General features: G+C 37.2%; 1 protein-coding gene across 1 annotated transcript in view; it reads left to right on the forward strand.

Moving 5' to 3' along the window:
- The window catches only part of C9 (complement C9), a 48573-nt gene extending 23301 nt beyond the window's left edge, over positions 1-25272 (forward strand). The window contains exons 6-10 of the mRNA XM_044241429.1: positions 7213-7485; positions 11696-11936; positions 14633-14758; positions 16746-16924; positions 25048-25272. Of these exons, the coding sequence (XP_044097364.1) occupies positions 7213-7485; positions 11696-11936; positions 14633-14758; positions 16746-16924; positions 25048-25272 (1044 nt within the window). The remainder of the gene's footprint in view (positions 1-7212; positions 7486-11695; positions 11937-14632; positions 14759-16745; positions 16925-25047) is intronic.
- Positions 25273-27544: the final 2272 nt, after the last annotated feature.

Genomic DNA, 27544 nt, shown 5'->3' on the forward strand with positions numbered 1-27544 from the left:
CCAAAGTCCATCTTTAAGTTTCTTTTGAGTTCCCTTTACTTAGGACAGTCCTAAGACCTATAGGTCTCACCAGAGTTCCTACTTTGCCTTGTTTCACTAGTCTCTGTCTATATATTCTCCTTGGGCTGAGTTCATTCCCTTCTGTGGCTTTAGTTTTTACCTCTAACCTGATGGTTTATGAATACTCTATTTCCAGCCCATGTGTCCCTCTGAGCTGGATACCTAAATAGCTAATTGTATCAGGCATCACACAGTTAACATACTCAAAGCTGATATCCATTCTTCCACCCAGTTCCCTGACTCTTCCTCTTGAATTCTTCACTTAAATGGATACAGTGAAACAATGAAATGATATCTTCCTAATCACTAAATTCAAAATATGGGAATCATCCTAATGACTTCCTCTATAGACACATGTCCCTTGAAGCCTACAATACCTAATCAATCTCCAAGTTCCATTATTTTGTAATGTATCCTAAATATGTCTCCTCTTCTCCATTTCCACTGCCATGACCAGAGCTTTATGCATCTTTCATTTCTCAGAGAAACTGCTATGAGAGTCATCTTATCAGCTTCAGACTTCTAGTTTTGCTCAGTTTCAATCCATTCCACACACATCAGTATGAAGATAAATGATTAGCCTGATCTTATCACTTTGCTACTTAAATTTAGTGAGCGTTTCCCTGTAGCCAGCAGGATAATAGTCAATCTCTGTGGTAGGGAGAAAAAGGTCATTCCTGACCTGGGTTTTTTTTTTTTTTTTAAAGATTTTATTTATTTATTGGACAGAGACAGATCGCAAATAGGCAGAGAGGCAGGCAGAGAGAGGGGGAAGCAGGCTCCCTGCTGAGCAGAGAGCCCGATGCGGGGTTAGATCCCAGGACCCTGAGATCATGACCTGAGCCGAAGGCAGCAGCTTAACCCACTGAGCCACCCAGGTGCCCCCCGACCTGGTTTTTGATTACTACTCCCCCATCAGCTTTCTCTTCTGAGCTCTCTGTTTTAGTTAGATGCCCCACCTGCAAATTAATGTAACAGCCTCTGTTTTCCTTTCTGTTCTAGCATTTATTTTGCTATATCATATATATTCTAAGTCAAGTTTCTAGTTCTTTTATTTACTGTGGAATCCTAAGAAACTAACATTGTAAATTCTTTGCTTAAAAAAAATGATTACTGAGGGGCGCCTGGATGGCTCAATGGGTTAAAGTCTCTGCCTTCGGCTCAGGTCATGATCCCAGGATCCAGGGATCAAGACCCGGATCAGGCTCTCTGCTCGGCAGGGAGCCTGCCTCCCTTCCTCTCTCTCTGCCTGCCTCTCTGCCTACTTGTGATCTCTGTCTGTCAAATAAATGAATAAAATCTTTTTAAAAAATGATTACTGAATTAATAAATAAGTGCATGCAATATATTAGCAATCTTTACTTTTTAAAAGATTTATTTATTTATTTTAGAGAGCGAGGGGGGAGCGAGTCTGGGGGATAGGGACAGAGAAAAAGGGAGAGAGAGAATCCCAAACAGACTCCTGGATGACTGTGGAGCCCTATACCGGGCTCAATCTCATGACCCCAAGAACATGACCCGAGCTGAAATCACGAGTCAGCTTCTCAACAGACTGTGCCATCCAGGCTCCCCAACAATCTTTTTTTAAAAGCTAATGTTCCTAACAAAGGCAAGAGCCCATAATCAAGTAAATGTAATTGTAACTGCCATAAAAGTTGACAACAAATGGAAAACAGAGGCTTAACTAACATTCTAACTGTACTTACTCCTGCCATGTGAGTTCATTTAGAAGCCCCAGCAGAGTATAGATCAGGTTTATTATGTACCTGCTGGTTTGTTTATTGTATATTGATGTTTCCAAGGAACAATAAGCCCGGTCTTGTAGAAACTGCTATATTGAAAGGAACTATGGTCTATGATAAACTAATATGAATTCAAGTTTGGAGTCACAAGTAGAAATCAAATAATTAAGGTGCTCTTATGCCATATTAAGTACTTTGGACATGATCCTGAGCATGAGAAGGGAGCCCCTGAGGACAGCAACATGGTCAAAGTTCATTTTAAATCTTTGTGTTTAAAGATTGTGTTAGCCAGAAGGTAACGACAGAAGGAGGCTATTTCATGGTCCAAGAAGGAAATGAAGAAAGACTAAACTCTACTATAGTAGTAGAGACTGAAAGGAAGAAATGAAATCCAGCATTTTTTTTAATCAGGCATATTTAAGAACAAAGAGGTCACTAATGAATTGGTGACAGTGTACATTATGGTCAATTGACAGGTTCTAAATGAAAACTGCCTGGGTTTAAATTCTGCTAAATTCGTCCACTTATCCATGGGACATTAGGCAACTTATTTATCTTCCAAGATCTCAGTTTCTTATCATACAGTGGGGTGGCAATAATACATACTTCGTAAGATTTTGAAAAGGTTAAGTGTGTTAATAAGTGCAAAGTGCTTAGAACAACATCTAGCCATAACAAAGGATACTCATCATGGATGTAAAGTATGGAGACGGAAAGTCAAAGACACTCCCACTGGAAGATAGACCATCAAAAAAAGACCTTGGAAGTCAGGGAGGGAGGAATCTTCCAAAAGAAGTGTCAAAGTCAAGTCCAAGAAGAAGACAGTGATTTGAATTTTGGTAATTTTGAATGCAAAGGTCTATGTGACATCTAGATGAAGTATGTTATGCAAAAAGTATGTTATATAGATGTGTGGGGAGAAAGAAGGATCTGAAATGGAGGCAGTTTAAGAAGCATCAACATATGGATGACCATTAAAATCTTGAGAATCCTTGAAATCATCAAGGAAGTGTAAAATGAGAGAGAAAAGAACATCGAGAATGAAACCTAGAGCACATTAACATTTCAGATACAAACACAGAAAATGATCTCTTGAAGATAATGGAGAAGAACCATATTTGTTACCTATTACTAAATTTCAAATTACCCCCAAAATTTAGTAGCTAAGGGAGTGTGTGGGTGGTTTCTCTCTGTACCGTGGCTGAGGGTGGCTAATGAGATGGCAGTCAATCTACTCTTTCCAGGTTCCTTCTCTCAATTAGTCAGACATGTCTTTAATAATCATAATAAATAATGCATGTTTTTATTATCTATCTGTACAAAGTCTTAGTTACATCTTTAACAGTTTTCCCTTTTTACCTTCTATTTCCAGTTGTTCTCCCACCTTCTTCTTTTCAATTTGAACTCTGAAATATTTATTGGTTATATTCTATCTCTTCCACTCCCAGTTCCAGAAATAATGTTTCTTTCTTTTCAAGAAGCATCAGTTGCATAAACCTTTAAAAAGGACAGGTTGAGCTGACCCCTATAATATGCATGGCCTTCTGGAACATGCAAGCCCTTTTGTCCGTCTCTCAAATCTCATCTTCTCCATGTCTGCTTATTGGGTTTTCATAAAGAAATTTGCTTCTATTCTTGCATCATTGGCCTCTCTTCAAAGATTTTTTGCTCTTTCTTCATGATGATTCCCGGTATTGGTCCATCTCTGACTGTCTGTCATGGAACTGAGCCCTCTTTTTGGACTGACACCATCTTCACTGTTTCAGACAGAGTCAGGCAGAGTCAGACAGGACCGTTCAACAGCTTCCTGACGGATACCCTGACCTATGTTCTCTTACACCTGCCAACAATTCTCCACACTGCTAAACTGATCTCTGCCAAGGCCTCTTTCTTCTTAGCCATGTCGGGAATAAGTGCAGGTGCTTACAAATTACACCACCCTTATCCTGCAGCCATTTAGCACACAGGAAGCTAAGAAGAGCGTGGCCTTCCAGGAGAGTCAAGGAGTACTTTTCTGGTGACATTTTGTTCAGCTCTGTCCCTTTCCAGCTTTGAAGATTGAGTAGAATTGTCTTCAGTGGCTCCTATTAGAGTGGGCAGTTAGGTTCTAACAGGATACCTGGAAGTTAGCAACAAGGAAGTCATGGCCCACTGTCAGGAAGTTCAGGGGCCTACCCTGCTGCACTCCACAAGAAGTCAGAGCAAACCAGACAGGCCCAAGATGGCAGGTGCCATGACAGGAAACCCCTGACAAAATTAGGAAGAAAAAGTGCAAATCCCTGCTTCCCAACCCAATAAACATTCTACCCCCTAGTTAACAGCTGTCAATAAAAGATAGAAACCCAAGTGTGCAAACCTCTCACTCAAGCTCACCTTGCTCTCCTATCTTGAGAGTGTACTTTTCACTTTAATAAACTTTCCCACTTACGATGCTCATCCATTGTGTTGAGTGTCTGTCCTCGAGTTCTTTTCTGAGTCATGACCAAGAACCATCAGGGACTCATTCTGGATGGGCTGGTCGAGGCCCTAGAGCCCAAAGTCTCACCAGTTCACCCAGCAACACTTCCACTATCCTCAGATCTCAAAGCAACAGAAATACTATTCATTTTTCAAGGCCAAGTTCAAGGCAATCTTTTCCATGAATCTGTTATTTTACTAGCCAGAATTTGTCAAGCCCTCTTTGGCAGGGTAGCATAAGAATTAACAGCTAAGCCCTAGAGTAAGACTTTCTGGGTTTCAACGCTAGCTGTGCGAGCTTGGACAAATTTCCTAACCTGTTTTCTTATTGGTAAAGTGGGAATAATTACAGAAATTATATTAAAGGTGAGAAATTAAATGTCTTATTCTATGTAAACCACTTTTAACAGCCCCTGGCATAGAGAAAGCTTTCAGTAAATATTAGTTATTATTGTTAGCTATATTAAAGTTGATAAATTTTTGTTAGCATCTACTATAGGCCAGACACTTTACTAAGTGATAAGGCTATAGTGGTGTGTGGATAAGAAAGACATGTTCCCTAACTTTTTGGAGCTTACTATCAGAAAGCCTATTAAATAAGCAATCATAAAAGAAAAGGTTTTTCATTTTGTTTTATTGTTAAAAATGTATTTATTATTTGAGAAAGAGAGAGCATGCAGGGGGTAGGGGCAAAGGGAGAGAGAATCTCAAGCTGACTGCACACTGAGTGCGGAGCTCAATATGGGGCTCAATCTCAGGACTGTTGAATCATGACCTAAGCCAAAACCAAGAGCTGGGCACTTAACTAACTGCATCACCAGGCACCCTGCATTTTTTTTTTAAATTTTAAGAGGCATGAGAGTTTATAGAAAATGGATTTCATAGTCTATGGGATTACAAAAGAACCCTTCAGCCCTGAAGAGGTGATTTAAGCTAAGACTTGAAATTGGAGTAGGAATTAACCAGATCAAGCCATATAGTGTGTATATGTGAGAGAATGTATTGTGTTTGGTTCTTGGGGGGTGGGGGGAGGAGGGAGAGGCAGATGTCAGGGAACATTCCAGAAAGTAAAAGCAGCATAAAAGAGCTCTTTTATGGTGGGAAGAAGCACAGGCTCTGAAAATTTAAAAAAAAAAAAAATGTGTCTAAACGGTTGGAATACCTTCAGGGAGAGGTTAACTTGGAATAAGTCTAGTTTAGACTTGATCTTCAAGGCAGTGGGAAGACTGAAAGATTTTAAACAGGGAAGTGATGTGGGTTAGGTTACTCAACCCTTTACATTGAGCACTTTTCCCAGCATGCCTAACTTTAATGAAAATTATATACATTTTAGTCCTTCCCATTAGAGGGGAACTTTAGCTTCCCTGTCTGAGTCCATGCAGGCCAGTATAACAAAATACCAGAAACAGGGTAGCTTAAAAAAAAACACACACACACACACACAGAAATTTATTTCTCACAATTTTGAAGATGAGAACATCAGAAGTTCTTAAAGTCAGAGATTAGAGTGCTTGTCTGGTTGAGTTAGGGCCCTCTTTCGGGCTACAGACTTCTTGCATCCTCATACAGTGGAAGGGGTTACAGAGCTCTGTGGGGTCACTTTTATGACAGCACTAACCTCATTTATGAAGCCTCCTCCCCAAAGTTACCCCTCTGCCTAACCATCACCACGGGCATTAGTATTTTAACATATGGATTTTGTGGAGGGACATAAACATTCAGACCATAGCATTCCCTGTGCAGAACTGTCCCCCAGTGTACACTACAAATCCAATCTGTGCCACTGACTGAAGAGATAGGTGGCTCCTTCTCAGGCAAAAGTTACAACATATTGCAGAGGACCTCTTGGAAGAGTTTAACCACTGAAATTGACAAACCTCCCACTGATACCTGACAATTGTCAAGTTGACAAAGAATTCTTTAACTGAAAGTTTCCATTTTTAACTAGGTTGTTTAGTTTGGGTATTTTTTTGTTTGTATGTTTTGTTTTGTTTTGTTTCCATGCAAAAATAAAGTGTTAAAAAAAAAGGTCAAAAAGTCTGAACATCATAAAAGATTATGCAAGGAAATATAAACCTGCTCCCATTCCAGATTTCCCTTTCACAGTTACCCTTCTCAAGGGCAAACACTTAGCTTTGTCGATTTTTTTTTCCCCAATTTATTTATTTTCAGAAAAACAGTATTCATTATTTTTTCACCACACCCAGTGCTCCATGCAAGCTGTGCCCTCTATAATACCCACCACCTGGTACCCCAACCTCCCACCCCCCCGCCACTTCAAACCCCTCAGATTGTTATGGACTCTGAAAAGCTTTGTCGATTTTTCCAGTAATTCTGAGTACACGTAAAAACCTTTCTTAGCTTGCTTGCTTTCTTGTTCTTTCTTTTTTTTAAATTTTTTTTGTTTTTTTAAATTATTTATGTGTGTATGTATGTACTAAGGGACAAGAGAGTGTAAAGGTTGAGAGTGCTGAGCTCAAGTCTTAACCTTTCTGCTTAAATTAATTAACATGTGTAAAATATTCAAAGCTGTGCTAGCCTTCAGTCAGGGTTGGCTTTATCATTTCTTTCTTTCTTTTTTTACACAAATGGTAACATATTGTACATCTGTTAGGCAAATTGCTCTTTAATTATTAACAGATTAATATTTGAAAGCTTGCTCTGTTCTAAGTCTTTCATATATATTATCTCACTGTATTATCTCATAACAGTCTTTGGGCTGTGTGTGGTATTTCTTTTTCATAGACTAGGAATTAGACCCACGATGAGATTCCTGTGTCCTGTCCTCAGAGTCATGGAGTCCCTATCAGAGCTCAGTGATATCACTTGGGTATTTCACTCTTAACTCCCTTGCTCAAATACTCTTCAAATAATTGCTTTTTCTTTCATCTGTGTCTGTTTGGGGTGACTTTTTGTATGTTGTTTTTAACAGCATTTCATCATTCTCTTTCAGACCAAAGCCGATAAAAATTTCAGAACTGAAAGTTATGAAGAACAGATAGAGGTATTCAAAACCATTGTCCAAGAGACGACATCAAATATTAATGCAGAAGTAACTTTAAAATTCACACCTACTGAAGCAATTGAAAAGTATAAAAGTACGCCTGAAGAAAATAAGTCTTCTCGCAAAAATTTCTTCCGTCCTACAGAAGGTGGGGGCAAATTTGGACTCACATATTCCAAAAATGAGACTTACCAGAGCTTACTCTCACATTCTTCTAAAAAGGTAATACCAAAGCTTAAAGCAAAGAATATAATGGGATATTTTTCAAACTAACCAAACCAGGGGGTTTTAAGTTTAAATGTTTGGAGCAAATAGAGTTCACTGAAGAGAGAGGAAAAAAAATACTCAACAAATCTCCAAATGTGTGGCTAGGAGTTCAGGAAGAAGAATGCGAACTGCAGAAGAGGCCCATGGGATCTCTTGTAATATAAGGGGGTGAGATGTTTGGTGGTGATGAACAGAAGGATAAGCATATTAAAAATTCGGAGCACACTTTTGGACTGAGACTGTGGTAATGGACTGTTGAATTTATACCATCTTCAGAATGACAATGAAGAATCAGACTGAGGAATTTGGGTAATTCATCACAATGCCTTACACTGATAACTATTTACTTACTGGAAAGCATCTCTAAAGTAATGAGGCCATGAAATTGTACACATTGCATATGACATTGGTCTGCTTACTTTGTAATTATACATTTCATTTAAGGCTTTGAAAATGTGTTTGTCCTTTAATATTTAAGTCAGATTTAGAATTTTGTTTCATCGCCTTTGAAATACAGAAAAAACTTTCTATAATCAGTATGATGCCGATAAAACATTCATTTTTCCTTTTCTGATAATACAGTCACATGTTTAGATACCCTTTCCTCTTTTAAAAATAATAATAATTCACTTTTAGTACTTAAGTTGCGCCTAATCATACAATTGTTTTGAATGGCTGTCTACCTCATCTCTATGTTAATATGCCTACCCATCCATATTATGCAGCTGGGAAATCCTTTAAATCATACAACAAATATTTAATGTGGCTTTCTTATGTGGCCAGGCACTGTTTCAAGGGCTTAGAATATATTTGTGAACCAACCTAAAAAAGATTCCTGTTCTCATGGAGCTGAAAGTTTAGCAGGAAGAGATAGACAAAATAAACCTAATAGCAAAAAAGCAAGATATATAGTATTTAGAAAGTGATAAGTGCTATGGAATAAAGCAAAAAATGGAAAGCAAGAGTGCTAGGCAAGGGAAATACTAAAAAGAAAGTTCAGGGTAGACTTCATTAAGGAAATGAAATCTGAGCAAAGATTTGAAGGAGGAGAAATAGCCAAATAGTGATAGTTGGGATGATGTACCTGGCAGAAGGAGCTGTTAGAGACAAGTCTCTAAGGTGAGAAAATATCTGCCCATTGGGCCAAAGTGAACCAGAAGAGAATGAGTTAGAAAGTTTACACTGAACCAGATCATGAATGGCCTCACAGCATGTTCTGAGTTTAGCTTTTTCTCTGAATGACATGGGAGATTGGTAGAATTTTTGACTAGAAGACTGACATATATTAGTATATTTTAAATGGGAAGAAATTACAAGAGTGAAGAGCAAAATTAAAAAGGCTTGTTGAGGGACGCCTGGGTGGCTCAGTTGGTTAAGCAGCTGCCTTCGGCTCAGGTCATGATCCCAGCATCCTGGGATCGAGTCCCACATCGGGCTCCTTGCTTGGCGGGGAGCCTGCTTCTCCCTCTGCCTCTGCCTGCCATTCTGTCTGCCTGTGCTCGCTCTCTCTCCCTCTCTCTCTCTGACAAATAAATAAAATATTTAAAAAAAAATAAAAAAAAATAAAAAGGCTTGTTGAAAGCTATTGGAGGAATCCAGCTGTGTGCAGATGGATAGAACAGGTATAGGGTCAAGCACGAGTCAAAGATTTTGGGCCTAAGCAACTGGAAGGCTGGAAATTGCTACCAACTGAGATGGAGAACACTTTAGGTAGAGCAGGTTGAAAGAAGAAAAACAATAGTTCAATTTTTAGATTAAGTTTGAGATGCCTATTAGACATTCACTTGGAGATATGAAGTAGGAAGTTGGTGTTATAAGTCTGGAATTTGGCAAAATGATTTGGGATTGAGCTGTAAGTTTGGGAGTTTTTCATATGTAGGGAATGTTCACAGTCTTAGGGTTTGGTGGGATCACTAAGAGTTAATGTAAATAGAAAAGGGAACATCCAAGACTTAACTCAAGAAATTTCAACAGAAAGAGAAAAGGTCTGGCAAAAGAGGAAGAACCGGCAGAGGACAGCAAGAAGTGGCAATAACACCCTAGAACCTCACTACTCAAAGTGTGGTCCATGGATCAGTATCATTGGGAAGCTAGAACCTCAGCCTCTAACACAGACCTACTGAATCAGAATTGCATTTTATGGGTAGATTCTATGGGTGATCTGTCTACACTTCATAATGTGAGAAGAACTGCCCTAGAAGATAAGAAAATAAAACCTATCAAAGAGAAAGGAGTAATGAACTGTGTCAAATATGTTAATATGTCAAAGAAGAAGGACTAAGAAGTAACCACTGCTGGCTTTAGCATTGTGAAGGTCATTGGTGACCTTGACAAGAGAAGTTTTGCTGAAGTAGTAAGCAGAGCTGCATGACTGAATTAGATTTTAGAGGAATTGAAAACAGCCAATATGGAAAATTCTTTAAAGGAATTTCACTTCTAATGAAGACAAAGAAATTTGTAGCAAATGATTAGACAAGTGAGGCCAAGAGATTTTGTTTTTATTGTCTAAGAAGGAAGAAACAACTTTATGTTTGGATGGAAATGATCTAAGGCCTATCTCTGAAATAAGTTGAGCCAAAGAACATTAACATCTGTCTTACAGTTATACCTCCTAATTCAACAATGAAAAGGAATTCAAATATGTATTGTGCACCTTTGAGACTCCAATGAGAATTATTTTGCAGGTCATCAGAAGGTGAATTCATATACTTATTATGTATGGAGTAAGTGTCTTTAAGATTATTGTTGAAGACTAAGTCACTGACCATCACCTAAAGTCATACAGTGTGAACAGTTGTGCTTCTAAAACACAGGAAGTTTGGTGTGATGTTCATATACACCAAGATATACTTTAAAAAATAGTAAAATGTTTTAAACTTCTATGCAATAAACATGTGTTAACTGCGAGTATAGCAGGAGAAACTTAAATGAACCATCTACAAAATCGTAAGTGTTGTAGTTTAGTTTTGACTGGGACAGTATGGGATGTTGAAACATGTAGTTCTTTGTCACTGCCTCAGTTTTCTCCTGGAAACTGAAGCCATCTTCCCTAGGAATGCTTAACTATTCACTTGGTTAGTTTGCATGTCTTAAAAGTGTTGTCTATCCTATCTTTGTTATCAAAAATTGTAAAGATGTAGTAGAAGGAGCAGGGAGACCTGAGACCTAGGTTTGTGGTACTAATCACTGCCACAGACTATTTTTGTGATTTGGGGCAAATAACTTGATACCTTTGGATCAGAATTTTCCTGTCTGCAAAATTGGGCTGCATATAGAATGTTTACCTTTCATTCCGTTGTTAACATTTTATAATCAACGTAATGAGGTATAACTTACAAGCGATAAAATGCAAGTAGCAAATATTTTAAGTCTGTAGTTCCATGAGCTTTGACTTTTGTATCCACTTGTGTAATCACTTCATCAAAGAAGATGTAGAACATTTTCATCACCTCAAGAAAATTCCCCCATGCCCTCTTCAGTCAATCCCCTACTGCTTGAGAAGCAACCACTCTTCAGATTTCTCTGACCATAGCTTAATTTCACCTGGTCTAGAACTTTATATAAATGAAATCATACAGTACAACCTTGTGTCTCTTTTCATTCAGCATAATATTTTGGGGATGTATTTATGTTGTTGCGTGTATTGGTAGTTTGTTCCTTTGTATTGCTAACTAGTATTCCTTTTTGTGAACATACCACAAATTATTGATCAATTCTTTTATTTCTGGACATTTAAGTGATTTCTAGTTTTAAGCTCTTCTGACTAATATTGCTCCTAAAGTCTCATATAGATATTTTTGTGGACTATTTTGGACTATTTTGTCACTGATCTTAGGTAACTAAGTAGAAGTGGAATTTACTTTTATAAGAAATTGCCAATCAGTTCTCCACAGCAATCAGGCTGTTTGTACATTCCCACCAGCAGTGCTTAAGAGTTCCAGTTGCTGCCCATTTTCATCAACAGTGCGAACTAATCGCATTTTGAGTTTGCCACCCTACTGGGTTAAAGTGGTCATCTACGGTCATTGCTAAAACATTTATTGCCTGTTTCTAAAGTTTTAAATTTTGTGAGTTTTTGTGATTTTTTTATTTTTGTGATTTTTAAATTTGAAATAGTGGTGATGAAACTCATATATTTTTTTTTTCCTTCTGTTCTACAACCAAGGAAAAAATGTTTCTGCTTGTGAAAGGAGAAATTCAACTGGGGAGATTTGTGATGAGAAATCGGGATGTCGTTCTGACACAAACTTTCTTGGATGATTTAAAAGCTCTGCCAAGTACCTACGCAAAGGGGGAATATTTTGCATTTTTGGAAACCTATGGAACCCACTACAGTAGCTCTGGGTCTTTAGGAGGATTCTATGAACTAATATATGTTTTGGATAAAGCATCCATGAAACAGAAAGGTATACTTGGAAATAGAGTTCTAACTTCTAATGCTGTTTTAACCAATCATTATTCCTTTTGCTAATCTCTCTCAATGGCTAAAGACTTTAAAATAAAGTCCTATAACCTGCTTCTTTGAGAGAATGCTCTCCCTTCCCTTGGTCATCTAAAACCCTATCAGACAATAAATTGACTTCTATATAAACAAGATGACTTGGTCATGCACTATTGAGAAATGAACAAAATTATACTGTAATTTAATATCAGCTGGGGATACTGCTTTTAGCGAAATTCTACTTAAAATGTGAAAAAAGTACAAGAGACATAATTTTTTTCAAGAGACATAATTTATACAATCTATTTCTTAATCAATAAACCAGTTCAATTATATGCATGACAATCATCTTCCAAAGGGTTCTTCAATATTGGAAGTAAAATAATGTTCTAAATTTCTTTTAGGGAGGAGGAAGAAAGTAATGTTAAGATTATATACATATAGGGTCTTAATGCAAGGGTAGAAAATCAGTTTACTTCATCTTACGACAAGTCTAATCACAAGATGGTAATTGAATTGGGTCCATGTTAGATGGATTCCTGACCACACTTGAAACGTGGGAAGAAGGCTATGGTTGACCATCAGTGTCTGCCACATATACAGGAAAGGTCTATGTACTACATAGTTACTATACTGGCCTAATGGCTTCATTTAAGATTTTTAAGTATAAAGTAGATGCAAAGTGACTGTGTTAATAAGTTTTGATTATTTATTTTGTGAGTCATTACGTCTAGTTATAATATTCCTTAAAAAGGAGATAAGGGCCAACATATCTCCTTTCTCCACCCTCAGCTTTTTTCAGTGTGTCTCTTAGGGAGGGAAGTGTTGCCCAAAACCTTTTCCATGGTTCCTTCCCTGTAGCCTCTGTGTCACATGAAGAATGGGATATGGCTATGAGCTTAAAGTATGACATTGCCCACACAGTTGATAAGTGCTTTATAGATGGAACCAATATGACCTGGCCAGAACAAATTGTTCTTGATGCCTCAGTCTTGAGCAGAGAGAAACACAGACAGGGGGAGTGAATATGAGTTTATTTGGCTTATACTGCCCTACAGGGCTATATCCTGTGAGATAGAATAATGAAGTTTCATGAGTCTTGCCTGGTAGGCTATTTTGATAGATATCACATGGATGAGGGGTACAAGAGGATTATGTCTTGAGTAACTTGAAAATCAGAAGGGAAGACTCAGCAAGGATGATCAAAACACAAGGAATACTTCAAGCTAAGAGTTGCTTTGGTGAAAAAGCTTCATGGGCTGAAATCTTTAATCTTGGATAACTCAGACCTAGCAACTTAAATTTACTTAGCATCTGGCCTTAGTAGACAAGGATCATTAGGTCGGTTCTGGTACCTTTGAGAGGAAAGTCATCTTTCTTACTTCTTCATTGGAAATACCTGAGAACCAAACCATGTCCTACCCCTAGATTTGGGCTGCCCAGACCCTATTGGAACATTTTTCATGCTCTACAGCGGAGGGAAAGAATCTGAGCTTGTTGGGATCACTTAGGTCCATCTTCAGAATCGAAGTCTTTATGCCTCTTAGGTTACAGTTGGAAATTTAGTATTCTGGATTTCTAGGGTGGTCTTCCATTTTTATCCACCCTCTCCCTTTCTCATGAGGAAAGCCACCTGACATTTCTCAAGCTCTCAATAGTTGTGGATACACAAAAAATATTTGTTGAATAAATGAATTCCTGAATGTTCCCAGATCCCAACTTCTAAATTTAACCATGAAACCCTAGGTTTAACTTAACTTCTCCCTTTCCTTTTTCATAAAGCATTTTGGCGTATGTGTGTGTATGATCTGAAATGATAAATAAGAGCAAAAACCAACATGGTCAGTGAACTGAGGCAGTTTAAAACAAAATAATTATTCTCTCTTTTAAATAGATAATAAATTATATACTTCAATTAAGTATTAGAATTTTTCTTCCTAGGAACTGCAGCATCCACATACCACAGTGAGTCAGCTTCCAAGACTGATATCTACTAAGTAGCATTCATAGGAATAAAATAAAATTGTCGTCTCTATAAGCCACCTGCTTAAAGCAATAAACTAGCTACCTTAATCATGAACAGTCTTCAAGATGATCATGGGATTTTGATGCCTCCCACGACCCAATTATGAAGTCAATACAGAGAAGTGCTTAACTACCAGACAACTCTGGTTGAAATACTAACTTTGCTAATTACCGAATTCTACCAGCAGATTACTTATCTGCTCTGCCATTCCATATCCTTATCAGTAAGATGAGAACCATAATAGAACCTTCTTCAAAAGGCCAGCATGAGGATTAAACTAATTGATGCATATGAATTGCTAAGAATGATGTTGTGTATATAATAAGCATTCAATGTATGTTAGATGTCAATGTCTCCATTCCATGATTTTAGAGGTAAAAGACTTTACCATAACTGCCCTCTTCTGACAAGGAGTAAATTTATATGTCTTCTGTTAGTAAGTTGACAAGCAAATTCAAAAGGAGGCCACTGGATTCTAATATGAGAACAAGGTAGGGCAGATATGACCTGGAATTTGAGCTCAGTAATGTCTAGGAATCCCAGTTAGTATATTTCTTACAAAATAGCAAAATCAGAATTTATTTGTGATGTTGATAGATATTATTTAATAATTTTCAACTAAATATATTAAACAGGTGTTGAACTAAGGGATGTGAAGAGATGCCTCGGGTTTGATCTGGGTTTTTCTGTGAAAGCTGGAGTTGAACTCAACGGAAATTTTAGTAAAGATGATTGCTTAAAGAAGGGTGAAGGTAGTAGTGGTAAGTATGACCTAAATCACTACTTAAAAAAAAAAAAAAAAGGAGGATTTTTTTTTTTTTGTCAATGAGATTGTCCGTGAGCGCTGTGCTCTCACTGTAAACTCTCCTTATTGTCTATACTCTTTGTTTAAAAAAAGTTAAAGTGCTTCAAAATTATTTTATCTTTACAGTAGTTTCCAAACCATTATAAACACAAGCAACCCACAGACATGTATTCATTGCATTGTGCAGGTCACACAGCACGCAGCTCTGGGAAAGGCCTTTCCTCGGTGGTCATTGTAGATATGCATATTTATCATGACAATGGTAGAGGACCAATGATAGAAAAATGTCTCTAGGAAAGATCTCCTTTCTTCCCCCTTATTTTAACAAAGCTTCAAGTGGGCTAGTGGCAGGACCTTGTGTGACCTTTAAGGAAGGAGAAGACCAAAACCATTCCCCTAACTCAGCCTTCCCCCTGACTCAAAACCACCAATCCACCTTCATCCAATAAGTCAAAAGGTACAAACTTCCAGTTATGAGGTAAATAAATCCTGGGGATACAATGTACAACATGATGACTTGAGTTAATAGTATCATGTGATATGTTTGAAAGTTGCTAAGCATGTAGATACTAAAAGTTTTCATTCCAGGAAAAAATAAATTTTTTGTAAACTCTATGAGGTGATGAATGTTAACTAATCTTATTGTGATAATCATTTTGCTATATAGATATAGATATAGATATAGATATAGATATAGATATAGATAAGTCAAGTCCTTATGCTGTATACCTTAAACTTTTACAGTGTGTCAGTAGAGTTCAATAAAACTGAGGGGCAATCTCAATCCATCCTTAACACTCAATCAGTGCATAACATTTTAAAAATATAAATATCGGGGTGCCTGGGTGGTTCGGTGGATTAAAGCCTCTGCCTTCAGCTCAGGTCATGATCCCAGGTTCTGGGATCTAGCCCCACATAGGGCTCTCTGCTCAGTGGCGAGCCTGCTTCCCCCCTCTCACTCTGACTGCCTCTCTGCCTACTTGTGATCTCTCTCTGTCAAATAAATAAATAAAATCTTTTAAAAATAAATAAATAAATGAATGAATAATAAAGATATAAATATCTTTGGTATAAATGTTGCTTGAATTGTTAATATTTAGCATATTTACAAGCATGAGGTAGTGCTGGAGTCCTCAATCTTTAATCTAATTTGAGAGCATTTTCAGACATACAAAGGGTTGAGGCTCACCTTTAAAGAATCAGATGATAGTGGGGAGGCAGAGAGAAGAAAGTCTGATACTTTAAAACATACCAACCTCTAACATGTGGCCATTATTGGAAACCACTGATGAAATGCAAAGAAATCTGAACTTGCCATCAAATGTCCTAATTTCAATATTTGGCCCTTAAGCTAGTCTTGAGCTAGTCACTCCACCTGTCTGATCTGTTTTCTCATTTATGAAAATGAGGAAGTATAACTAAAAATCTTTAAATTCCTTTCCAGTTTGAAAAATTTACAGTCCTGTAAGGTTCACAAATTTTGTTAAAAGATGTTTAGTCTGGAGAGAGAGACTGAAGGAGAGAGATAGGTAGGAATGTGAGGTAGAAAGAAATTTTTCTTTACACCTGATTCTTTTTTACACTCTTTGATTTTTCATAATTTTAAAGCAGTTTAAAACAAACTTATATAAAATCTAATTAGGAAGGTAAGTCTGAAACCAAAAATGTATAGTGTAGCCCAAAGTCATGTGTACTTCCTATGTGTGTTTGTGCATAAGTGATGACCTCGGAAACATCAATGTATCTCAACTGTCATATTGTTTTTATTTTTTTTTAAAGACAATTGAAGCCTCATAAAAATTGCGAGAGATTTGGGTAAAAAAAATTACATAAATAAAATTCAATAAATATACTAGACAATACTTTATGAAAGGGTTCTGTAAATGTTAATCAAATGTCGCAGGACTATAAATGCTTCATTTATATCCTCTTTTTCTTCTCAGTAAACATGAGCCGTGATGGCATCATCGATAACGTTATTTCACTCATAAGAGGAGGAACCCCAAAATATGCATATGAACTGAAAGAGAAGCTTCTCAAAGGAGCCAAGACGGTTGATGTAACTGACTTTGTAAATTGGGCCACTTCCTTAAGTGATGCTCCAGTGCTCGTAAACCAAAAAGTAAGGCATGTTTATTGTCAAATAGAAGACTTTTACATATTCTTATTAAACGTAACTGTGGGTTCAGATGAACAGTTAACTTCATCTGAAAGAGATGTGCGCATTCCAACACACTCCTCTCTCATCCCCAGAAAAAAGCAGGACAGAGAGGAGAGGTGTGACTCCTGTCATCACACCAACCCAGGCTGAGTTTGGGTCTCTGCCTTCTAAATATGTAAACTTCTCTGCCCTCTGCAACACTAAACCCTCCAGGGCTTTATGTTTGCTTTGAGGATTTAGTGGCATTGCTTGCATAGATCCCCTAGCACAGACTGGCACAAAATAGGTATTCAAGAATTATTAGTTCCCATCCATCTGCCCCTGGTTATCCCTTGCTTTTAGGGGACTTCACTGCAGCACTTCCAACACAAGAGAATCATGAAGGGCCTTCACGAAAGAGAAGTTCATAAGGTCTCAGAAAATAAGACCAATGGTGAGCAGTTCTTAGGATCCAGAATTTCTTTCTTTTTTGTATCTTGATTATAGCCTTCTGATTATAAACCCACTAGTCCTTATTTCTTGGGGAACCAAATTGTATTGTAATTGTAAAAATATAAATGCTAGTCTCATTTAGCCCCATCACTCTCTCTCCAAACTTACTAAAAAAGGTATGTGTTTTCTTTTATCCCTTATTTGTTTCCTTGCTTCCTCTTGTAGCTTTCGATTTTCCCTGTAGGTTTCATCATTTTCTCTAAGGTCAGATTTATCTTTGATGATCCTCAACTTTAGTTTGATTAACTTCAGTTACAGTCATGTTGGCATTTTGATAGGAATAGTTACTGGAAATTTTTGTTCCTTCATCCCATTTTACTGTCTTTAAAGAGTGAATGAAGCTACCAAAACTATTACATTTATGTAGAGGGAGAACTCCGAACTGGAAAATTATAATCTACTTTTCGCTTAAGTCGTAGAAATCTAGCCATTCATAGATGTGCTAACATATCAATGAAACTTCAAATACTTTGCCCCAAAAGGAGGACAAACAGGGAGAAAAAGTTGGCCAAAATAGCATGTCTATATATAAAGTTAAAGTCAGAAGAGACCCTTTTATTTTATTATGTTTAAGTCGCATTTAAATTTGTTATTTTGAACACAGGAAAAATAAATCTATGTCAGAAAATCTTAAATGGAAAAAAAAGAATCCATTTAGAAAGATGTTTATATCCACATGGACACTTAAACTGCCTTGTCTTCTCAACCCTACAAAGGAAGTTCAGCTGTCCTTGTAGGGATCCAAGATAGTTCTCTGAGAAGGCCTTAATCATCATCTGTCATAGTCTAGAGCCAAATTTTTAAAAATCTCAAGTAAATAAAGCATCTGCTGAAGATTCACTACTAGATTTGCTACTACTATTCAAAGACCTTCATCAACTCTGTTTGGACAGTCCCACTGGCTGGATGCAAAATACAGTCTATCTTATTCTGAAGGCAAATACTGATCTCCAGATTTTTAGATTAGTGAGCATTCCATCTAACTACTTATTTAAGTTTCTTTCTTCATATACTAGAAGCCTGAACTTTTTATATGAATGTTCAACATAAGAAAATGATAGCTATAGTAAGTCACCGAGAAACTACTTTTAAACATGTATCTTCTTATAGATGAAGTGCAGAAAATAGTAAAATGCTATGTGTTTAATTGACTTTGTGTGGCTTTTAAATTCCTAAAGAGATATGATATATAATCTGGTTTGACCTTAAAGTAGATTGCAAGTTATTTTGATTTTATAAATCTAGAAGAAATGTTTTTCTGGGTTAGAAGCTATTTCAAGGGGTAATTAAACAATCTGTAATCACTAATTAATTCTTTGTTACACTGAAGCATTCTCTTGTCTATGGATGACATGTTTAAACACCAGGGATGATCTTAATCTTAATATAGTTGACCCTTCTATTTAATTATTTAAAGAATTGGTGAAACCTCTCCCCACCTACCCTAAACTCTTACTGGTTTATGTTTGATCCTCTGAGCCAATTAATCAATCATCTAGGTATTTATGTTACAAACAGCTTATCTTGTAGAAAACAGTAGGAAGTTATATTACTCTAAAGAATTTTACGAAGGTTTTCTAAGTAAAACAGTTATATACAACATAACACAACATAACATACCATAACATATTTTTCCATGCTAAAGTAGCTGTAAAAAAACTAAAATAAAAAAATAAAGTAATTAAGACCATGCTCTACTAAGTAGTACCTGTCACTTTGATTTTCGCTTCACCCATATGCTTCAGCAGACGCTAAACCGCTTCTTTGAGGAATGTGTTAACCCAGCCCAAGAACTTTTCCCCCGCCCTTCTTCATGTAGCGATAGGGCCTTGTCTTCAGTATTAACTTTTGTCAGAACTTCAACTTTCTTGGAAGTATATAAATTCAGTTTCCAGTTTTCCTGAATGTTAACACAATATTTCTTTTAGCTCAACGAATAGCTGAACTTGGTTTCTTCTTCCTCTTCTCCTTCTCCTTCTTTTAAAGATTTATTTATTTGAGAGACAGGGATCACAAGTAGACAGAGAGGCAGGCAGAGAGAGAGGGGGAAGCAGGCTCCCTGCTGAGCAGAGAGCCCAATGTGGGGCTTGACCCCAGAACCCTGGGATCATGACCTGATCTGAAGGCAGAGGCTTTAACCCGTTGAGCCAACCAGGTGCTGGGTTTCTTCTTAAGCTCACTGCTACAGACTAGTTATAAAAATGTCATCTGAAGAAATTACATTTATTAATGATGGCCGGAGAGATCTAAAGTGTATTATTTCCTCTAGAGCAAAGCAGCAGAGATCAGTACAGCTAGTGAATAGCAAGTTGGCTTCCTGTAAAACCCTGTCTTGGCATTATAAAAACCAAAGTTACATAACCCACTACTTTATTTACTAAAGGGATGTTACATAATACTACCGTCTCCTTTATGAGAACTCATGGGAGACACTATTCTTTAGTCTCAGTGCTAAGGATCAATTTGTTTCTCTTGGGAATCGTGTAAATACTTCTTATATACATGTGACTATTACATTCAGTTGTCTTACTCAATGCCCTAGAAAACTACCCAAATATATGACCCAGCTCATGCCAATGGGTGGGTCCTCCTGGCATGAATTTTGTGTTGCTTTTGCCCTCCTCTTGCCTTTTCCATCCTCCATTCTCCCTTTCTCATTTCCCTCAACCAAATTTACCCTTCAAATGCACTCGCATGTCAAGCTACATTAAGCTCTTTCTGGAGCAACTTGAAGCATAATGAACTATTTACCTGCCACTTTTCTTATATTGTGCAACTCTTAGCAGTGATCCACTGATGTCTTTAAAGAGCCGTAGGACAAGTGCTCTGAGCTGTCGCCATTACAGTTATAAAAATGTAGCCAAAATCATTCCGAACTCTCTTGTATAGGGATGAAAATAACACTCCTCTATCAACAAACTACATTCGGCACAAAGTTTAATTAGTTTGGAAGCCTGTGAGAAAATTCAACGTACTTCATATTAAATTATATTTCCATTAATTTGTATGTTGGCAAGTTTTGTGACAGATTACCTCCACTGAAAGTATCTACAAATGGTAGACAGAGTTAATTAGGATAGGAGAAAAATTAGAACTGTTTTCTTAATTAGTAGAGAGCTAAAGTTCATCAGAAAAATATGTGGCTCTTTAGGAACACTTCCCAAAGTCCATTTTATTTATTTTTTTTGTTAAGATTTTGTTTATTTATTGACAGAGATCACAAGTAGGCAGAGAGGCAGGCAGAGAGAGAGAGAGGGAGGCAGGCTCCCCGCTGAGCAGAGAGTCTGATGCGGGGCTCAATCCCAGGACCCTGAGATCATGACCTGAACCGAAGGCAGAGGCTTAACCCACTGAGCCACCCAGGTGCCCCCCAAAGTACATTTTAATTGCTCCTTGTCTTCTTGTGGGACTTTTGCCTGCAGGGTTTGAGGCTTCTCTCAGACAGTGATCACTGCATGACCTTCGTCTTTATCTCTTGGAACACTGCTCATGCATTTCATCCACATGTAGTTTCTCCATGACCCTCTATTCCTGTATCTTAGATTATCTGGCCTTGACTTTCCTTTGAAGGGTAAAACAAGATGAATTTCTTTTCCTAAAAACCAAAATAACTCTGCCACATGCTTATGTTCTTCATGCCAATGTGGCAACGTCGGTAAGAGGCTACTTTCTTCCAAATATGACATTGTTGAAGTCTAAATCCCATATACTAACTCATAAAACAGAGTGTGCTGGTGAACATTTATGTGGACTGTGGAGGTTCCTGGTTTATTTTGGGTATAAACCTATTCTCACTTTAAAGTATAATAAATGTTTTCTTTCACTTGAGGGTTTTGACACTTTATGATACATTTTTATAGCAGACATTCTCTTGTGTACTTTTTATTTTGAAATAATTTTAGATTTACTGTAAAATTGCATAAATACTACAAACAGTAAAACTACAAAAATAGTACAGAGTTCACGTACACCCTATAAACCAGAAGCCCTCAACGTTAACAATTTACATAACCATCGTACAGTTGATCAAATCAGAAAAGTAACACTGTCTAACCTTACTTAAATTTCACCAGTTATTTCCCCTAATAACCTTTTTCTTTTGGTAAGATCCAATCAAAATCCTACATTGTAATCAGTTTTCACGTCCCCTTAGTTTCCTCCATCCTGGGACATTTTCTCAGACTTTTCTTATCTTTCATGACCTTGACATTTTTTTTGACTTGACATGTTTTTATGAGTTTTGGTCACCTGTTATGTCAAAGGTATCTCAATTTAGGCTTAGAGAAGATTAAGGTTATGCATTTTGGTGAGAATACCACAGAAGTGATGCTGTGTCCTTCTCAGTACATCATGTCAGGAATTATAGTGTAGATTTTGTGTATTTCTTTCCACTATAATTAATGCTGTTGTGTCCTATTTAAATCTTTCTTTACTTCAAGGTCTTGATGATACTCTTCTATATACTATCTTCCAGAAGCCTTATTGTTTTGTTTTTACTTTTGTTTCTACAGTCAATCTAGTTGTTTGTGTGTGTGTGTGTGTGTGTGTGTGAGTGATACAAGTTTCAAGGTCATCTTTTAAAAAATCTCTTATGAATATCTCATTGTCCTAGAAAAATTTGTGTTATTGATCTTATCTGTTTCAATCAGATATCAGTCTACTTTCAAAGTACTATGGCTTTTTTACTGAGATAATTCGAAGATTTGGGACCCCTGGCTGGCTCAGTCAGTAGAGCATGCACATTTGATCTCAGAGTTGTGGGTTTGAACTCCATGTTGGGTGGAAAGATGATTTAAAAATAAAATCTTAAGAAAAAAAGATGATTTTAAGATGTACTCTATTTTTTGTTTTTTGGGTTTTGGGTTTTGGTGTGGGTTTTGTTTTGTTTTGTTTTGTTTTAGCAATTTCACTCTGATATGCGTAGGTGTGAAAAGAAAAAATTGTCACCTTGCTTCCCATTCCTGGGGTACCTTGTTGTCTTTCCCAGGCTTGTTTCATTCTCAGCCATTAGCTCTTCAAATATTGCTTCTTAAATAGTTTCTCCTTCTGGGACTCAAACTATGTGGGTCTTTCACTTTCTCACTCTTGTCTTTTATGTTTCCTCTTTCTGTATTTCCTTGTCTTTTATCTCTTTATGCTTTGCTGTCAATATTTTCTTCTGAGCTATATTCCTTAAATATAAGTTCCTTAACTTTGCTTCATTTGTATCACAGTGGCTATGTAACCAGTCCACTAACTGGAATATTATAATATCAACTTATAATAGTTCTATTTTTTTTCAAATCCTCTATTTTAAAAAATAATTTCCAGTTTCCTGCTAAAATTGTTGATCTCTTCTTTTATTCCCCCTGCTCATGTAAAAGTCTGGTCACTTAACCATGGCATCGTCTCAGCTCTGCTTCTAGTTTCTGGTATTCCTACTGGTTCTATTTCATGTTGCCTTGTTCCCTTTTGTACCTAGTTATTTTTATTAGGGGTTGGATACTATACTTTAAAAGTTGTTCTATGAATAGCTTGAGGCCTGAGATGATTTTATTTGTTTCTGGGGTTACAATGTTTCAAGATTATTGTGTTGTGTTTTTTTTTTTTAATCTTTATTTTTGAAGTAAACTCCACACTCAGCATGGAGCCCAATGAGGGGCTTGAACTCACAACCCTGAGATCAAGACCTGAGCCGAGTTTGAGAGTCAGATGCTTAACCAAATAAGCCACCCAGGTGCCCTCAAGTTTATTCTAATGCAAACTAGACTGCAGTATTTTCCAGAGCTACCCCACTTCCAATTCCTTCTTACTTCTAGGGCTGTAGTCCTTTGGGTCTCAACAAAGCATGTCTTGTTTTCCTTTGCTGTTCCTGAATACCAACCTTCTTTCCCCAGCCCAGTAATTTGTGCTACTTTACCTCAATCCCCCTACTGCCTATTCCCAAATTAGGAAATGTGTCAAGGGGACTGTGGCCCCAAAACACTAGGCTCACCTCACTGCGTTTCCATCTCCTCCCAGATCTTATTCCAATAAGTAGTCTCATTAGTTCTCCAGGGCGATCAAGCAGATTTTTACTTTTGGTTTATTTGTTCATCTTTTGTCATTGTCCTCAGAGGAAAAAAAAAATCAGTTGACATTGTTTAATCCATCATTACTCCTATACAGGAATTTCTGGTATTTTTTTCTTAATCTCTTCTTTTCTTGAGTCTTTGGATTCCAATTTCTTTTAAATTTTGTGGCCTTCTGGAGCAACCAGGTGGCTCAGTGGGTTAGAGCCTCTGCCTTCGTTCGGCTCAGGTCATGACCTCAGGGTCCTGGGATCGAGCCCCACATCAGGCTCTCTCCTCAGTGGGAGCCTGCTCCCCCCCCCACTCTCTCTGCCTGCATCTCTGCCTACTTGTGATCTCTCTCTGTCAAATAAATTTAAAAAAAATTTTTTGTGGTCTTCTGTTTCAAAGTGTTATGCCATGCAAGGGCCTCAATTCCCAATGATTTATTTACTCAAATAGCTCTTTAGAGTCATGCAATTGAATTTGCCTACGTAGACATATGATACATACTTCCAATATATGTTATGGTCTCCCCCATAGAACTTCTGTATGACTGGAATATTCTTCTTTCTGGCCCAGCACCCTCAAACTCTCAAATCTCAGCTTAAGGGTCATTTTCTCAGGGAAGCCTTTCCTGGCTTCCCTGTATCAGTTGTAACAATTGTGTATCTAACTCCAGGAATTTAAGTGTGCAGAATAAATCATTTTACTTCATTTTCTTTAAGTCTAATTAAATTTGACATTGAAATATTCTCCCTGCAAAAATTTCTCAGTGAGTTCAGGCTTTTGGGTTGGGGGCGGGGTTGGGGCAGTAAAGAATTTGTCTTTAGGAGCTTTCTGTTCTTGGTCTTATACCCAAACCCTCCATGTCAGCAAGAGATAGCGAGCCATTGACTACCTAATAGAAGAAAAGAGGAGCAGAAAAGACAGCAAAAACAATTCACAAATAGCATCAATACATGATCTTGTGAAACATTTAAATCCATGGTTGTGCATTTTTAAAACACATGTACCCATCCCATATAGCACCTACCATAGCTTCCATTTTAAGTTTATCAGTATGATCGGTTTAATATCCGTCTTCTCATTTCCACAGTGTGATCCCCATGATCATAGAAATCATGCCTAGTTTTGGTCACTACTAAAGTCTTTTTTTTTTTTTAAGATTCATTTATTTATTTTCAAGAAAGAGAGATGGGGGAGGGGCAGAGGGAGAGAGAGAATCTCAAGCTGACTTCCCACAGAGCACAGAGCCCTCCCGGAGCCAAAACCAAGAGTCAGAGGCTCAACCACCAGAGCCACCCAGGTGCCGCAGTCTGTATGATTATTTTACTGTCAGTCTTCTTACCTCCATGATGCGATCTCCATGATCACAGAGGTTATGCCTAGCTTTGGTCACTACTATGACTAACATGATATCTGCCAATACCAATCATTAAATAAGCCTCTGTTGAATTAACGAATTGATAAAAAAAAAAAAAAAACGAATTCAGTGAATGGTATTGCACAAGCCCCATCAGTAGAAAAAACCCTAAAATTAAATGGTTTGCTTTCTTGTAGCTATCTCCTATACATAATCTGGTTCCAGTACACATAAAAGATGCACATCTAAAGAAACAAAATTTGGAACGTGCCATTGACGATTACATCAAGGAATTCAATGTGGGAAAATGTGACCCGTGCCAAAACGGAGGTACAGTGGTTCTGCTGGATGGACAATGTCTGTGTTCCTGCCCCGTCACATTTTCAGGGATTGCCTGTGAAATCAGTAAACGAGTAGCTTAAGGTAAGAACAACTTATGATATATTATTAGCAACAAAACTGCTTTTTGAGGGTATTTAATTTGAAAATTAGCTTTGAGTTAATTTGTGAAAACATTCTAGATTATCCAGGTAAACAGAATATAAAAACTGAGTGAATAATGAAAATGGACAAATCAGACTTTATATGTCACTGAGCATGCAATTTTACATCTTCTACCTCTGCATTTAAACAGAACTATGAATAAAAAAATTTTAATTGTTAACGATTGACCCCTGAACAACGTGAGTTTGAACTGCATGGTTCGAAATCTACTTCGATGTGGATTTTTTACACTACAATATTGTAAATGTAGTTTCTCTTCCTTAGGATTTTTTAATAACATTTTCTTTTCTCTAGCTTACTTTTTTATAAGAATTACTATATAACACATATACCATTCAAAATGTGTTAATCAACTATATTATCAGCAAGGCTTCTAGGCAAGAGGAGGCTATTGGGGGAGGCTAATTTGGGGGAAATAGCAAGTTCTACACAGATTTTCTACTCTACAGGGGTCAGTGCTCCTCACCCCCACATTATTCAAGGGTCAACAGTAATTTTTTTTAAGCAAGTAAGCAAAATTCCTAATCTCTCTAAATTTTTTTATATTTTCCAGAGAATATTTTCTTCACATATTCTTATAAATACCCTTGAATAAGACCTGTGTCTTTTGGGTTCACTTTTTCAGATTACAGGAAACCGGGATAATCCAGCTGTCACCACAATTTCGGTGGCTGTTTATGAAGATCTATCATTTATCATTGTTAAAGATACAAAAGTCTCTCAAGATGTCCAGAAACTATTGTAGCAACCTAATTACCTTATTGTTCATATTGTAATGACACTAACACTATTGTGACTCAGTTTATCACTTCCTTTATCCCCTCTGCTTCTACCACTTGTATCTTTTCTCAGTGCCTCCTGCATTCACAATTCCCTAAGACTAAAGGGGATGTCATGGTGTACGGCCCAGATCTCCCTTCAGGATCAAGTACCCATCCCTCTACCTCCTAGGAGTGCCACCTGCTGACATTTCACACACCATTTCAGTTCAATGGAAATCACCCTGCGACAAGGAACCAGCCACACCCAAGGTTGTGCTCCCAGCCTGAGGGAGGCTCATTATCTGCTAACTGGTCAGTGTGGTCGGCATTTGATGGGCCAGCCCTCTTGCCTCGATGAGGACAACTCAGAAGTGCCATCCAGTTTCAGAGCTCCCCATGTGATTTGCCGAACCCTCTGTTGCAAGAGCATCACAATTAAATTTCCCCTTATTCCTAATTTTGCTTTCCACATTCCTCATAGATTTTTTTTCCCCAAGAACACACACTAATAAATATGCTGCATACAAACTCAGATTCTCAGAGTCTATTTCCAAGGGAATGCTATCTGCTACAGAATCTGATTGGATCAATTGAGCATTACTCCATTATCTAATACATAGTGTTTCTAAAACAGAATGAGTTTCTAATGATAGCATAAACTCCTGGACTTCCTTATGTCTGTTCTATATATAGTGGACATTTGCCAAGATGCTGATTTTTATTCTAAATGGATATGGCCACAGTAGCAGGGCCAATTACCTAAAACATGATTTTATGTGCTTGCTTCAATTAAAAACAAAAACTAGACAGAAGGTGCTTGGGACCCATGGACTCACAGTAAGATAACACTTGTAAAAGACTAACAAAGGACTTGAATTTGGAGAAAGCATTCAAAACTATTTGGTATTATTATCATTGATGCGTATTTCTACATCTTTTTTATATGTTTTATAAGAAAAAAACACATATATTTAGAGAGAGAGACATAGAGAGATAGAGATATCCTTCCTTTCCCATTTTTGTTCTTTACCCAATGGTAGTAAATTATATATGTTGATCCATGTCTGGCTTTTATCACTTACAATAAATCGCAAGGATCTTTCTTCATCATTTGTTTATTATTATCTATTTCATTTATTAAAAAAAAACAAAAACTAAACAAGAAATACAAAACAAAAAAATAAATAACAAAATAATAAAAAATAAAACAAAAATGGTTCACGCATTTCTCCCACTCCATTCTCACCTCTCACAACCATCAATCTATTCTCTGTATCTATATGAGTTTTGTGTTTTATTTGTTTTCTGGTCTTTGAGATTTCACATATAAGAGATATCATATAGTATTTCTCTTTCTCTGTATGATTTATTTCATTTACCACGATGACCTCAAGGTCCATATATGTCATTCATTTTTGTGGCTGAATAT

This window comes from Neovison vison, chromosome 1, assembly GCF_020171115.1.
Source record: "Neovison vison isolate M4711 chromosome 1, ASM_NN_V1, whole genome shotgun sequence".
Taxonomy (NCBI): domain Eukaryota; kingdom Metazoa; phylum Chordata; class Mammalia; order Carnivora; family Mustelidae; genus Neogale; species Neogale vison.